Source organism: Chiloscyllium plagiosum, unplaced genomic scaffold (assembly GCF_037043375.1).
Source record: "Chiloscyllium plagiosum isolate Xiang-an unplaced genomic scaffold, Cpla_swu_hap1 HiC_scaffold_15, whole genome shotgun sequence".
Classification (NCBI taxonomy): Eukaryota; Metazoa; Chordata; class Chondrichthyes; order Orectolobiformes; family Hemiscylliidae; genus Chiloscyllium; species Chiloscyllium plagiosum.
Window position 1 is genome coordinate 8,427,653 of NW_028270153.1, and position 12,288 is coordinate 8,439,940.

Here is a 12,288-nt window from a genome sequence, read left to right on the forward strand (position 1 = left end):
CACGAATGGGTACAGAAAATACTCAAAAAGGCTAATGGAATACTGGGCTTTATGCCTAAAGGTCAAATCATATGTGGAATATTGATAGACATTCTGGACACCACATCTTGAGAAGGATATAATGACCTTTGAGGGACTGAAACATGGGTTTACCAGCGATACCAGGACTCCAAGGGCAAAATCCCGTCCTGTATCTTAGCTAAGCTATAGGGAGAGGCTGAATAGGCTGAAGCTGCGGGGTGACCTTATAGAGGTTTATAAAACCGTGAGAGGCATGGACAGAGTGAATATCCAAGGTCTTTTTCCAATGTTGGGGGAGTCCAAAACTAGACAGCATTGATTTAATGTGAGAGGGGAAAATTTTAAAAGGGACCTAAGAGGCAACATTTAGGTGGTGCATGTGTGGAACAAGCTGCAGAAGAAGTGGTGGAGGCTGGTACAATTAGAACATTTAGAAGGCATCTGGATGGATATATGAATAGGAAGGGTTTAGAGGGATTTTGGCTAAATGCTGGCAAATGGAATTAGATTAATTTAGAATGTCTGTGTGGCATGGACAAGTTGGACTAAAGGGTCTGTTTCCATGCTGTACAGCTTGATGACTCTTAAGTGTTATTTTCAGGGAGTTTTATGAGGAGTTTCCCACTATGGCTCATGGTAATTTTCTTATGTAATCTCTGATCCTCACTGTGCTAATTATGCATCCAGGCTCAATTGTGCCCTTCTTGTATAACCATATGGTCACAAAAATACCAATGTTCGCCACTGTCAGGCCCATACTCTGTGCCAACAGACAGGATGCAACACCTGCTTTTTTACCATTGGCCTTCTCATCATTTAGGGCTCCAATACTCCTTTCAGGTTTAATGGCGATTAATCTTTACTTCTTTGAATTCAGTTTACGGTATTTACATGATTCAATCACCACTACTCTAACGAGACTAATTGCAAATTGAGGTACTGCAAATTCTCAGCTGCCTGTGATCTCTCTGTCATCAGCTGCCGACGTTGGTCAGTGAAGTTCAATACAAGTTTGGGGAAAGTATCTTTACTGAATAGGCACACCACAGCCTTATAGCTTCAGTGTTGTTAGAATCATAGAAGTGTTATACTGCAGAAGGAAGCCATTTGGCCCAGTGTGCCTGCAGTAGCTCTTCAGATGAGTATTGTTACTTTGTGCTAATTTTGCTTTTTTTCCTTCATATCGTTGCAAGCTATTCCTATCCAAATAATTTTCCATTGTCAACTTAAATGGCTCAGTTGAACCAGCCTCTGCTGCCTTTCCAGGCAGTGTATTCCATACCCTAACTACCCACTGGGTGAAAAGGTGTTTTTCTCACATCACATTTGCTCCTTTTGCAATGACGTCTAATCTACGCTGTCTCATTCCTGTTCCTTTATTGAGTTGAGGTAGTGAGGACTGCAGATGCTGAAAAGTGAGAGTCAATTAAATGTGGAGCTGGAAAAAGTACAGCAGGTCAAGCAGCATCAGAGGAGCTGGAGAGTCCATGTTTTCAGCAGGACCCTTCATCAAGAGTGGAACAGTTTCTCCCTAACCACTCTACTTGGCCTGCTCATGATTTTGAAAATCTTTATCAGATCTCATCCTAGTCGTCCTGTCTCCAAAGAGAACAGCCCCAGAAGTAACTTAATTGAAACATATAAAATCCTGAGGGGACTTGACTAGGTGGATGTTGAAAGGATGTTTTGTTTTATCTGGAACAGTGAGTCTTTGGAACTCCCTTCTTAAAAAGGGTGCAGTATCTTTAAATATTTTCAAGGCAGAAGTAGATAGATAGGGTTGAAAGATTATTGGGGATATGCAGGAATGTAGAGCTGAGGTTGAAGTCAGGTCAGCCACGATGCGATTGAATGGCAGAGAAAGCTGGAACAGCCGACTCTTGTTTCTTATTCATCTGAAAAAAAAAGTGCAGATCTACAGGAAAAGGAAGAGGTGATTCAGTTGAAGGGTGAAATTAGGGTCTCTGGGAATTTTCCTGGATAGATTATTCAGACTAAATCGCAGGTTTTATCCATAACTATCTTATGATTTAGTGACTAAGTTTGACTTTATGTGAATGTCTTTCTGAGTTCTGATCTTCTCTCTGTCCATGTCTGTACTATAACCTTTGTGCAAGATGATTTACAACTACGTTACAAAACCAGCGGGGGTTAACAAGCATCCAATATCTAAGTTCCTTAAACATACTGAGCAGTCATATATGCAAAATTGGACATCACGATAGTTTGACTTCAAGTTTTAATCTGATCCCAGGAACACATTTTAAATCGTTACCAGATTAACAACTAGTCTACCTGATTTTGAGTTTATTTCTGTATGTCATTATAAATGTAGAAAAATGCGAATCTGGTCACAGCACAGCACGATGACATTGGCTTCTCATGTTTGAGAACTTTGCAAAAGCAACTCATTTCATCCCCATAGCCTACTGTCCCCCGCAGCCATGCAAATATTCTCTGCATATACTGATCCAATTCGCTTTCGAAGCGTCAACAGAATCTGCCTCCATTTCATGCTCAATCAGTGCATTCCATGTCCGAACCACTCAGAGTAAAAACATTTCTCCTTTCATGGAATCCTTACAGTGTGGAAAACAGGCCCTTTAGCCCAACAAGTCCACACCAACCTTCCGAAGAGTAACCCACCCAAACTCACATCCACCCTGTTACTCTACATTTCCCCTAACCTAGCCTGAACACTACGGGCAATTTAGCATGGCCAATTCACCTGACCTGCACATCTTTGGACTGTGGTAGGTGTGGGCCCATGGGCCGTCAGTTTGGTCGGGGGGCAACGATAGCCGCGCCTCCGGCCTGCGTATCCTGTTGCGAGGAGGCAACTTCACCATCTCCGAGGTTAAGGAGGTGGTGGGCGGGCGCCTCCTCGTCGCCGACATCATGTACAGGAATGCTCCCCTGAGACTGATTAATGTGTACGCCCCAGTGGGTAAGAGTGAATGGTTGGCCGTCCTGCAGCAGCTTCCACTGTTGCTGGCCGGAGACTTCAACTGTATCATTGATGCATGGACGATCCGGCGGGGGGGACAGTAAACTGGACGCCACATCCAGAGCCCTGATAGACACAGTAAAAGATGCCAAGCTGCACGACGTCTTCAGCACCCCTGCAGACGGAGCGCAGCGTAGATACACCTGGTCACGGGCAGACAGGTCTATCCGCTCAAGGATAGATTACCTGTTTGTGTCCCGAACGCTCTCGGTCAGATCCACCGACGTCAAGCCGGTGTTCTTCTCTGACCACTGCCTCCTGCTGGCCGACTCTCACCTACAGGACGAGCAGCGGGCTGGAAAGGGAAGGTGGAAGCTGAACACAAAGCTGTTGACCCTGGAAACATTGAGGAGCTCAAGAGGGACTACGCAGGTTGGAGAACCATGAAGCCCCTCTTTGAGTCCCCAGCGGACTGGTGGGAAACAGTAAAAGGGAACATCAAGAGGTTCTTCATCCTCAAAGGTGTTCAGGAGGCGAGAGAGAGGCGGGGAAAAATGTCCCAGCTCTAGGAAAGTATGCAGAACCTTCTCCTGCTGCAGACGATGGGGGTGGATGTCACGGAGGACCTCAAGGAAGTGAAGGGCCAGCAAGCCTCGCTCTTTGCTTCGGAGGCCTCCAAGATAATCTTCTGGTCCAGGGTCTGCTCGGTGGAGCAGGACGAGATTTGCTCACGTTTCTTCTTCCAGAAGGTGCACAAAGAGAGCTCCGTGCTCAGCAGCCTGAAGGAAGAAGATGGCTCGATAACGTCATCTCAGGCTGACGTCATGAGGATCAGTAAATCCTTCTATGCCAGTCTGTATGACACGAAGCCGACCGACAGCACGGCCTCCCAGTCGTTCCTGTCCTCTATCACGGAGGTCTTAGACGACAGAACACGGGAGAGGCTGGACCAGCCGCTATCTCTGGACGAGCTGACCAAGGCCCTCGAGTCCTTCGAAAAGGATAAAACTCACGGAAGCGACAGCTTACCGGTCGAGCTCTATTCCACTCTGTGGGACTTGATTGGCCAGGACCTGCTGGAGTTGTATGTCAGTATGCTTCGGGCAGGTACCATGAGTGAATCCATGAGGAAAGGCATCATCACCCTCATCTACAAGCAGAAGGGGGAGAGGGAAGAACTCAAAAATTGGAGACCAATCTCACTGTTGAATGCGGATTACAAAATTCTGTCAAAGGTAATCACCAACCGGGTCAGGTCTGCTCTGGGGTCGGTGATTCACCCTGACCAAACCTGTGCTGTGCCGGGCAGGAAGATCGCTGAGAGCCTCACACTCCTCAGGGATACGATCGCCTACGTGCAGGACAGAGGGTTGGACACCTGCCTGATCAGCCTGGACCAAGAGAAAGCCTTTGACAGGATATCACACAGGTATATGAGAGATGTTCTCTCCAAAATGGGCTTTGGGGAGGGTATCTGCAATTGGATCAGACTGCTCTACACCAACATTGTCAGTGCAGTCTCAATCAATGTGTGTGAATCAGATAGCTTCCCAGTCAGATCTGGAGTCAGGTAGGGCTGCCCTCTCTCTCCTGCCTTGTTTGTGTGCTGCATAGAGCCATTTGCCGAGTCCATCAGGAAGGATGCGAGCCTGAGAGGGGTGACTATTCCTGGCAGTGGGGGCCTGCAGGTTAAGGCCTCCCTGTACATGGATGATGTCGCCGTTTTCTGCTCGGATCCGCTGTCCGTGCACAGACTCATGTGCATATGTGACCAGTTCGAACGGGCCTCGGGGGCCAAGGTAAACCGAGGCAAGAGCGAGGCCATGCTCTTCGGGAACTGGGCTGACCAATCCTCAATCCCCTTCACCGTCAGGACCGACCACCTGAAGATGCTGGGTATTTGGTTCGGGGGGGGCGGGGCTGGGGCGTGCGCCAAGTCTTGGGAGGAGCGTATCAGCAAAGCTACGGTCGCTCTCCATCGCGGGAAAAAACCTGGTCATCAGGTGTGAGGCACTGTCATTGCTATTATACGTGGCACAGGTCTGGCCTATTCCCAGAACCTGTGCCGCTGCAGTCACCCGGGCCATCTTCCAGTTCATATGGAGGTCAAAGATGGACCGGGTCTGAAGGGACTTGCTGTACAAAGATCTGGGCAATGGGGGAAAAAATACACCCAATGCCACCCTCACCCTGTGGCTGCATCAAGCTGTGCGTGGATCCCCGGTACGCAAACACCAAGTGTCACTACGTACTGAGGTTCTACCTGTCCCCGGTGTTGCGAAGGATGGGCTTGGCCTCGCTGCCGCGGAACGCTCCGAGTAGTTGGACGGTTCCGTATCACCTGTCCTTCGTGGAGAAGTTTATGAAGAAAAACACCTTTGACCACAAGTCCATCAGGAAGTGGTCAGCACGTAGTGTCCTTGAGACCCTTCGGGAAAAGGAGAGGGCGGATCCTATCGAGCGGTTCCCTGAGCAGACTGTCAAAGCCATTTGGCAGAATGCCTCATCGCCAGAACTTTCCAACAAGCACCAAGACACGGCTTGGCTGGTGGTGAGAAGGGCTCTGCCTGTGAGATCATTTATGCACGCCCAGACTCTCAGCCACACCGCACGCTGCCCTCGAAGCGGCTGCGGGGGGACGAGACTGTCACACACCTCCTTCTGGAATGTGCCTACGCAGAGGAAGTCTGGAGAGGAATGCAGTGGTGTTTGTCGAGGTTCGTCCCGAGCAGCGCGTGACGCGGGACTCCGTGCTCTACGGCCTGTTCCCCGGGACGCACACCGAGACGAACATCAACTGTGCCTGGAGGATCATCAACTCGGTGAAGGATGCTCTCTGGGTGGTCCGAAACCTGTTGGTCTTCCAGCTGAAGGAGTTGACCCCGACTGAGTGTTCCAGACTGGCACATTCCAAGGTCCAGGACTACGTGTTGAGGGACGCGCTGAAGCTTGGGGCAGCTGCCGCCAAGGCGCGGTGGGGAAAGACCACTGTGTAAAGTCTGCCTGCCTAAGAAGAACAGGGGTCCCATGCAGTCATTTGGGCTCTGGTGACGCCTCAGCTAATTATATGGGCATATGATTGAAAAATGTACAGACCTGTATAAAAAATGATAAATTCTGATCTCTGTATGTACATGTTTACATATGTATGGCATGACCAACTGTACAGACCTTCAAATTATTTTATGAATAAAGTATATTTTTGAAATAAAAAAAAAGTGGTGGGAAACAGGAGCACCCGGAGGAAACCAGGGAGAATGTGCAAACTCTACACAGACAGTCGCCCGAGGCTGGAATCAAGTCCAGGTCCCCAGCGCTGTGAGGCAACAGTGCTAAACGCGGAGCCACTTTTACAGAAAGTCATCTTAAATACCACCCACATTCGATCCAGATCCCAGTTTAAAGTAAAACTACGTTATTCCTGTGAGACAGGAGCCGATATTGGAGTTTCTACCTTCCAGCTGTCCGAGGGGACTTGACTAGGTGGATGTTGAAAGGAGTTACCTTGCTTTTAGTAGTTTCTCTGTCCGTAACATTTAAAAAAGCTGTTTCTTCCTAATGTCCGTCGTTCAACCCCATAGATTTTAAATGGAATGTAACTTAAAATGTCAATTTGATTTCCCCATTCCTAACTTGTTGCGTGTTCTCTCTGCTGTGAATTCCCCCGAAGCTGGGAGTGGAAGCTCCGACTTTCCATGGAGACATCACCTGCCAGAATACCCGCCGTACTCAACACAACACAGAGCAGTTCTTACCGTCAATGAAAAGACAAAAAAACTGTGATGCTGGAAACTAGAAACAAAATCGGAAATTGATGGGAAAACTCAGCACGTCTGGCAGCATCTGTAGAGAGAAAGCAGAGTTAACGTTTCGGGACCAGTGACCCGTTTTCAGAATGTTCTGTTTTTGTTTCTGATTTCCATCATTCACAGTACTATACTGGAGATCACAGCAGGTCAGACAACACCCAGAGCTCCGATAAAGAGTCATCTCGATTCGAAACGTTCGCTTGCTCTGGCCCTGGAGAAGGGTTATACCCAAAACGTTGCCTTCTCCACCTCCTGATGCTGCCTGGCTTGCTGCGTTCTTCCAGCCTCCTGCCTGTCTACTTTAGTTCTAAGGAAGGGTCACTTAACCTGAAAGGCTAACTCTGCTTCCTTCACACAGATGCTGCCAGACCTGCTGAGGTTTCCAGAAATTTCTGTTTTTTGATCTAGTCTTACTCTTTCATTCTAACAGGGATATCGCTGCCTGGCCTGAAGGTCGGTATATACAATGCATAAATATTAACATGAAGACAGCATTACACTCTGACATAAACTGCAGTTTCATGAAGGCATTGATAATCAGGTAATATCTAGGACTGTCAAATACAACGGGCCGTTTAAATCCCAAGCATAGTATTTCATTTTGCTAAGTTGTGACAAAGTTTGAAACTCAGTTTCTAAAAATAGAAACATACAAGATCTTCGGCAGAAATTGTTCCCACAGGGAGCTGCTTTTAGACGGCAATCGATGTGAAAAAATGACAGGCTGAGTAAGGGTTACCGAACACAAACGGACTGGCATCACTTTCCTTCGCGCCATCTGCAATATAACGGCCATCAATGTCATCAATTGAATTTTCTTCCAACTCTTCAAATGTTAAATGGCTTAAATGTTGAAAAAGAAAACAAAAGCAAGAGGGATTCTATCTGAAGATATTCATTTCTATCGCCAAGGTCAGTGCTCTGTATATAACACTGACTGCACGCTCCTCAGTGACAAAAGCCCAGGGAATATGGGAATTCCTTATCCTTAAGAGTACAACTACAACCTGAAATAGCGGAAAGAACACCGTGGCTGAGAATCAGTTGCATTTTCTGCGATTTTGTCTCTACAGTGGTCACTTGATCCTTGGTTGGGGTTGGTGGAGATGTGGGGGCATTGAACGCTGGAAATGTTTCAACACTAAACCAGGAGAAAGTGAGGACTGCAGATGCTGAAGATCAGAGCTGAAAATGTGGTGCTGGAAAAGCACAGCAGGTCAGGCAGCATCCAAGGAGCAGGAGAATCGACGTTTCGGGCATGAGCCCTTCTTTCCTGAAGAAGGGTTCATGCCCGAAACGTCGATTTCCCTCAACACTAAACTACCTCGGTATTATTATTCAGCAAAAAAATCCCGCCTCTCATCAATCTAAGGCTGGTAAAGGATTTGAAGCTGGGACAATGTAATCGTGTTGGTCTTTCATTATTTTTAAATTTAAAAAAATACAATTTCACATTCAGGTTTGACAAGTGGATGAATCTAATTATTTCATATCCATTAAGCAGCGAGAACCGCCCTCGATTTCTCAGCCACGTTCCCAAACATCAGTCTGGCTGTTTTCCAGTGTGACTTCGCTCAGTCAGAAGTCTGTGCGAATTTATTGTCATTGCATCTAAATTGTACACCTTTCCCTGTAGCCGGTATAGTTCCCGTCTTCAAAGTTCCATCACATTATTCACTAGTCTCAGCGGCTGGGGATAATGCAGTATGAGCACTGGGTCTCAGTGACTTCAGCCGCAATCTCTGGTGGAGATAGGCTGCTCCCATTGCCCTCAGACTGTAACCCTCACAATCCCCCGGCTCTGCAATCTCCTCATTCTGAGTCCTGAAGAAGGATTACACCCGAAGCATGGCCTTCTCCATCTCCTGATGCTGCCGGGCTTGCTGCTCCTCATTCTCGGCCTCTCCCACACCCTGGCTCTGAATCGCTCTGTCATTTACGGCCTGGCCTTCAGTTGGCGGAGCCCAGACTTCGCACTCCGCTCCTTAAACCTTTCTCTCTTTCAACCTCCTTTTTTTTACAACCTACCTCTGAAAATAATACTGCAAGTGGCTCAGTATCAAATTGTATTCGAATATCTCTCCCATGAGACATTCGGGGGGAGCTCAACTGTTAAAGGCGCTGTCTAAATTCAACTTTATTGCTAATTTCGTTTAGCTTTCCGTGATTGTTGACAATAAAGGAAAAAGCAACAAACGTTTTGTGGACAATTTATTCCTATAAATAGCAACCGTCAATGAAGTGCTCTTCGAAACCGTGTAAAAGGAAAATATGTCCCTGAATTTTACCTACTCTGAATCATCAAGCGATACGGGGTCGCGGTTTAACGTTGTAGTCTATGAAACACAATACTGCAGTTTCCTCAATATCGCATTGAGATGCCGAAAGTTTGCGTAAACGCTGGTTATGACACAAGTTATCGACTAATTTTACTAACTTCTGACGGACAATGGTGACAAAGAAGGAAAAGACGGACCTTACTCTGTGTAAACATCTGATATAAAGGCAAAGAGTTTAAGAGGGACGGAAAGCGCTCACTCTAAAGTTAGATTCGCCTCTGTAACGTTGGCACAAAGAGCTGTTCTTAACTGCTGACCCAGGATATTCCTTCATCCCCGGCCGCACGATTCACTTTGTCGAGTATTCCTTAAGGTTTTCGCGAAGAGTTGTGTTATCGAAAGCGGAGTGAACCAGCCCTTTTTTAGAGTGACCGGCCAATCGAGCTTGGAATTCTGCTGTGGCTATGACTGGCGTTTTCCAGGTCAGTCTGTATGGTCCTTCCGAAATAGCTACTTATTTTTAAAGTTCACTTACTGTATTTACTGCCAAAATATTTAGCTATGTCCCACATTAAGGGTAATTTTAATGCATTGCGCACGTTATTGTGTCTCGGGGTTTATAACGAAGGATATCTGGTCGATCGTTACCCAAAACAAAATGTAAAGTTTACGCTATATATAGGATAGTTATACGGACGGGGTTAAGATGCATTAATGTTAACAGGACGACCGTACATTAACAGGGCAACAGGATTACATGGTAAAGTGAAAGCTCTTCTGCTACGAAGCGAATTTGTATCGAATTTTCTATTTTAGACAGTTTGCCGGAATAGAGGATAATTTTCTTCCATTGCATTCCCACTTCCACTTCACTGGGGGACTAATCAATCCAATGCTACATCCGCAAATACAATTTCCAAATCATATAGGAGTATATTTCCGACTACTACTTACTCTTTTTCTTAGAACTTTCTTTTAAACTAGCTGAAGATAGCAACTGATCTATAAATTCCGAAAAAAAAACTCAAGGTTGAACGCGTTTAAGAAAACAATAAGCGTCTAGCCATCATTTCACTTCAATCACATTTGCCAACAGTACTAGTTCCTGGTGAAGGCGTTTTGAATGTGCGATTTTGACGCTTTCATGTCCGAACTGATTTGCGGAAAAAGTCAATCAGGACCCCATTCTGTTCGCCCCACCCACCTCCTAACGTTATTATAAATGAATATTTTCGTTTCAAGAACTTTGCATGAGATCAAAAGGTGCAAGGAGCACCAGAAAGAAAAACCTCTACAAATTAGGGTTTAAACTTCAGAAGGTTTATAAAATCGGAATTAGAATCACTCATGGAACCAGATCACACACATACTGATAGAGTGCATACACTCTATCAGTCCCTTCTCCTGTAAAGCATTGTTTTAAAGAACAATGTTTTGTCGAATTTAATTCACACTTCTGGTGTCTCCCCAGTGGCAAATTAAAGTCCAAACAAGTTCAAACGTTTGTACACAGACTGGTGAGGGAAGTTCACCTACCGGTTGACACTGCCTCGCTGCTCAGGCTTTCTGCTAGTGTACTGTTCAGCCATCTGGGAACGACTTAAATAAACACTCTTTTTCTCTCAGTCTCCCCTTCTGAAAACAGCCTGGAAGTAGGAGGTTGTTTCCCTTCATTCCCTGCCTTCTCCCACCCCCTTTCTCGGGGTCTTGGGGGAGGGAGGAGGAAAAATGACGTATCACATGTCAACAAAAGACAAACATTTGGGAACCGGCCAATTAAAGATTGGGAGTCAAAGATAGTATTTTTTCCTTAAAGATAAATCATTCACTGAAACAGAAGAAAGCAAGTGTTAAGTGTTTAGAGTTCACAATCGCATAAATTTAAACAATTTCAAAAATGTTTAGGTTTCTTTTGTAAACATGAAAAATCATTGAGGGAGGTGGTCATTTAACAATTCGTGACTGCTCAGTTAGAAGATGTATTGGAGATCTCCAATATTCTTTCTAACTGACCTGGATAAATAAATCATTGGAGGTTGTTAACTTGTGCAGGATTTTATAAACGTCCGGTGAGTTCATTTTACGAGCGTCCAGAAGCCATGCAGTCGTTCGGGGCCTGTTAATGATGTTCTTTTCTTCCACTTTACAGTACAATGATTCATTTGACATCACCTTTCAACAACGCTCCGACCTGTGCAATTAAAAGTATACAACCAGGACACGAACGCGCACCATGAACCCGCACCACGAACCCTCACCATCAATACTTTCATTTGACGTGATGTCAGAAAGGATGGCTGCATTAAACAAACGTCCCTTTGCTTTGATTATTTGTCTGTTGGATTCCACGACTATATTCCACAAATATAAACATATCCCTGTGGGAAATACGGTTAAATACTGCGTGATTTTTATTGAGTGCAGTGCAAAATGCAGACTTGGACAGATGGATTAGAATTTGCTTTGAATTCAGGACTTCGCAATTTTCAATTGGAAAACAAAATCTAGAAAATTCAGTAATTTCCTGAGCAGAAACTGAGTCAAAGTTTGCGCACACTGCTTTAAAAAAGTATAACGGCTGCAAATATGACTTTTATGTGTTTCATTTATTTTACAAGCTGTAACTTAAGTGATGAAGAGTCCTAGCAGTTACTGAAGCAGTCATCTCTTTGCCCGTTTAAAACATAAACGTCCTTTCAAAATCATGGCTTAAACATTCAACGTAACTTTAAATCAATCTCCAATTTTTCTCTTTTTTTCATACAGCTGTTTTATTGAGGTCGATCAGATCACAAGCGTCTCTTCTGATTAAGGGAAGTATCCTTTCACAAGTTGGGAAAGACTTTCCGCCGATATTTTATTTATATTTAACTAACCCTGTAAACAGGATTTCAGTCGAGTCTCAATGGATTTAATTTCACCAGTGAACTTCCCGTGCAGTATTTAAGGAACAGGATTGTGTACACACGCGTGTCTGTGTCCTGTCTAAGTTTTTTATTTTTATATTCGTTTTAAGTTAATTTAGTCCCAAACAGTTTCCTGGACGAGATTAAAATATTCTGAACATGCACTTTATCGTCTATTAATAAACAACTCTCAAAGATAAAATAATCCGTTATTGTTTTTCATCTCTCCTGCTTTGCTTTATCAAAATGTTTTTTTTTAAAGAAAACATACGTTTGTAAACGAATACTTCGCCGCGTTTTAAAACTAATTCGATATTCACAACCAT

At 45.0% G+C, this 12,288-nt stretch overlaps 1 protein-coding gene across 2 annotated transcripts in view; it reads right to left on the bottom strand.

Moving 5' to 3' along the window:
- The window catches only part of asip1 (agouti signaling protein 1), an 85,410-nt gene extending 74,688 nt beyond the window's left edge, over positions 1 to 10,722 (bottom strand). Inside the window, exon 1 of one of the 2 annotated variants that reach the window (XM_043710878.2) lies at positions 10,593 to 10,722. In XM_043710878.2, coding sequence (XP_043566813.1) covers positions 10,593 to 10,645 — 53 coding nt within the window. In that variant the 5' untranslated portion in view covers positions 10,646 to 10,722. Of the gene's footprint in view, positions 1 to 6,723; positions 6,812 to 10,592 lie in introns of those variants that run through there. The other variant, XM_087994714.1, reaches the window with a different exon arrangement.
- Between the last annotated feature and the right edge of the window lie 1,566 nt (positions 10,723 to 12,288).